The sequence below is a fragment of the Emiliania huxleyi genome, assembly GCF_000372725.1.
Source record: "Emiliania huxleyi CCMP1516 unplaced genomic scaffold EMIHUscaffold_595, whole genome shotgun sequence".
In the NCBI taxonomy this organism is placed as follows: Eukaryota; Haptophyta; order Isochrysidales; family Noelaerhabdaceae; genus Emiliania; species Emiliania huxleyi.
Window position 1 is genome coordinate 945 of NW_005197539.1, and position 2,913 is coordinate 3,857.

Below are 2,913 nucleotides of genomic sequence, written 5' to 3' on the forward strand. Positions count from 1 at the left end.
GGGCGAGTAGGCCGTGCGGTCAACGCTGCCGCGCGCGACTTTGCGCGCGAGGCGGCGCAGCTTGAGAACGGCGGTGGGCGAGAAGCCGCCGCCGAACGTCTCGTGGAGCAGCAGGTTGAAGTTGTTGCGCTTGACAAAGATCGCGTCGTGGTAGAAACCGCGATGCGCCTTGACGTAGCCGTGGCCGGTCTTGTGGGAGAAGGGTTGGCTGGGCTGCCCGCGCGCCTTGCAGCCCATGTTCAGGCGGCGGGCCTTCTCCTCGGTGTTGCCGAAGGCGTAGGAGTGGCCAACGGAGGCGGGCGTGCCGCCACTCGAGGCGTTGCCAACGCCCGGCGAGGAGGTCTTGAGGAGGGGCGTCCAGAGCTTGACTTCATTCACCTCATCGCATCCTCCTGGCCCCGCATGGGGTTCTGCGAGGTCAGTCTTGTACCCCTCATTGTACTGCCGGGTGAGCTCTGGTTTCTCCTTGTCACCGTGCACGACCGGCGCGTTGGCCGGGGCGCGCATCGTTTTGTTTCAGATTTTTCACCGCTGAGTACCTAGGTAGTAACGACGTCCGACGCTTGAAACGTCGACTCGCCCTGAACGCGAACACACGTATATGCGCCGCGTGGTGGACGACCAGCAGCGGGAGAGTGTGCGATCGAAGGAGGCGTGGCGCGAGCGGCAGGCTGCGATCTCGGCGCAGCTCAAGAGACTGCATCATGAGGACCAGAGACGCTCGCCCCGAAAGGCAAACGGGCTGCCTCGCAAGAGCTTTGGTAGCGGCCCGCCACCCGCCAGTCCAAGGACTGGCTCGCCTTCGACTCCGCGGACGCGTCTAGCGGAGAGCCATAACAGCCTCTCCTCGTCCGACAGCATCAGGTCTGACCTGGCCTGCGAGGGTCTGCACGGGTCTGTGGGTGAGGGCTTCCTCTCAGTCTACCGGGAGGCCGCCGTGGATTACCGACGCTCGGTGTCCGAGGCCGTCCTCGCCATTGATGACGCCAAAGATGCCGGGGTGCAGCGCTGGCGGAATCAGCTCCGGATCGAGGCGGAGGCGTTGCATGCGGAGCTCTCGAGGGAGCTAGAGCTGCACGCGGAGCGGCTGGCGGCCGAGCTGTCGCGCACCGCCGAGGCACACCTCGCGCGGATCGAAGGTGCGGAGTCTGCGCGCTGCCCCGCCGAGGCTGCCGAGGGGCGCCGGGACGCGGGCGCGTCGCAGCCCTGCCGGCGGCGCCCGGAGCGTGGCAGGGTGATTGCAGGGGTTGTGGCGAGCGTCGGCATCGGCGCCCTCCTCGTGCTCGGACTTCGGTCATTCGACCGGGGGCGGTGGCCAGCCGCCGCCCTCTGGCTGGGGCTGTCTCGACCGGCCGCAGCTAGGGCGGCGCTGGCATAAGCGGTGAGGGCGCGGGGTATGGCAGGCTCCCCAACAGAGGACTATCTGTGTGTGATCTTGGCTCTTGGGGCCAGGAGCTGTGTCTTTGCGTGGACAGAGATTTCGGGCCGTTGTTTTTGTGCGGGCAGAGACGCGCCGCAGCATTTCTCTTCACGTGAGTTCTTCACGTGTAAACATATAGGGTTGCCTAACGTTAATTTGGGGCCTAACAGTTGCGCTATTGTTGGCTGAAATCCTCAACGTTGTTCAAGTGTTCTCCCCAGCCCAAGCTGTTACTGTTTGTTACTGTTGTTACTGTTGTTCAGCGGCCAGCAAGCAGAAAATGGCAAAAAACCCGGGTAAACCCCGAAAATACCTGGGATTTTCCGGGTATTTTCGGGTATTACCCGCACTGGACACTAGAGATCGTCGTGGGTCACTGCCAGGCCTTCCTTATTGTTGTTCAGCCGGCCTAACGTTAGCTACTGTTGTTGGGGGGCCCCACTGTTGTTCTGTTGTTACTGTTAACACTAGCAACACTGTTCAGCTCTTAACGTTAGGCAACCCTATAAACATATGATCTCTGATCTGCGAACGCCAGAGAGGGCGGTCTGCATTCTCTGCCACGATGCCTGATCCTGTTCTGTGTGTGTTGGAGGAGAGAGAGATCAGCCATTACTCTGTCCACTTGGTAGAGCACTTCGAGGAAACGAATTCTTTTAAAAGCACCGACTCGCGCGCGCTCGCCGAGCAAGTCGAACACACCAGCTCCACTCGTTTGGCTGCTGCGCGGCCCGGGCGTGTCCGCGGCCGCAGTCTCTATGTCGCCCGACTACTTTGTGCGTGCCACGCGCAAGGGCGGGCTGCCGCTGTCAGTGGAGAAGCGGCGCTATGGCAAACCAGTCACGATCCTCGAAAACTGTGGTGGCGACGTGCCAGGGCTGCTCGCTGCGATCAAGGCTGCTCTAGGGACGGGAGGCACACTGCACGGCGGCGGCCTTGAGATCCAGGGCAGCCTGATCGAGCAGCTCAGTGCGTGGCTCCTTCGTGCCGGCATCGTGCGTGGCCTCGCAAAGCCCGCACGGCCGCACGAGAGCGAGGAGGATGCGGCCGCTGCGGACGCCGCCGTGGCCGCCGCACGGCCGCCGAGGGATCGGCCACGCTGGAGCGCGGAGCGTGTGGCGGCCGCCACTCGAGCGGCAACAACGGGCAGCAGCTCTCTCGCAGAGGCGTCGGGTGCGCGCAGCCCTTACGACGCGTTTTGCGCGCTCTGGCGTGGCTGGCCGTACTGGGACCAGGTGCAACCCGAGAGCCTCCACTCCCAAGCCGTCGCAACGGCTGCTGCTAGCGCCCTCGCCGCGCTCCGTCCAGACAGCTGTCGCTTGCCCCGCCGCCGTCCCGTCCCGGCCCCGGCCCCTCTGCCTGGCTGCTGGATCACGCCTTCGCGCCCCTGCAGGACTGGTCCCGGCTGCCGGAGGTGTGGAGCCGGGCTCGCGAGGAGGGGGGCCCCGCCCTGTCCCTCGAGGCCAGCTCTCTCGGGCAAGCAGGTGGCGTGA

General features: G+C 64.5%; 2 protein-coding genes across 2 annotated transcripts; both read left to right on the top strand.

The window, feature by feature from the left end:
* Nucleotides 1–601: 601 nt before the first annotated feature.
* Nucleotides 602–1,378, top strand: EMIHUDRAFT_247646 (hypothetical protein; the record flags this gene model as incomplete). Its single annotated transcript, XM_005764359.1, has 2 exons — nucleotides 602–1,293; nucleotides 1,363–1,378. 2 exons carry the CDS (start codon nucleotides 602–604, stop codon nucleotides 1,376–1,378), a joined length of 708 nt encoding a protein of 235 aa, XP_005764416.1.
* Nucleotides 1,379–2,178: 800 nt separating this feature from the next.
* Nucleotides 2,179–2,913, top strand: EMIHUDRAFT_247647 (hypothetical protein; the record flags this gene model as incomplete). The annotated part of the gene is made up of 3 exons (XM_005764360.1): nucleotides 2,179–2,655; nucleotides 2,814–2,834; nucleotides 2,905–2,913. 3 exons carry the CDS (start codon nucleotides 2,179–2,181, stop codon nucleotides 2,911–2,913), a joined length of 507 nt encoding a protein of 168 aa, XP_005764417.1.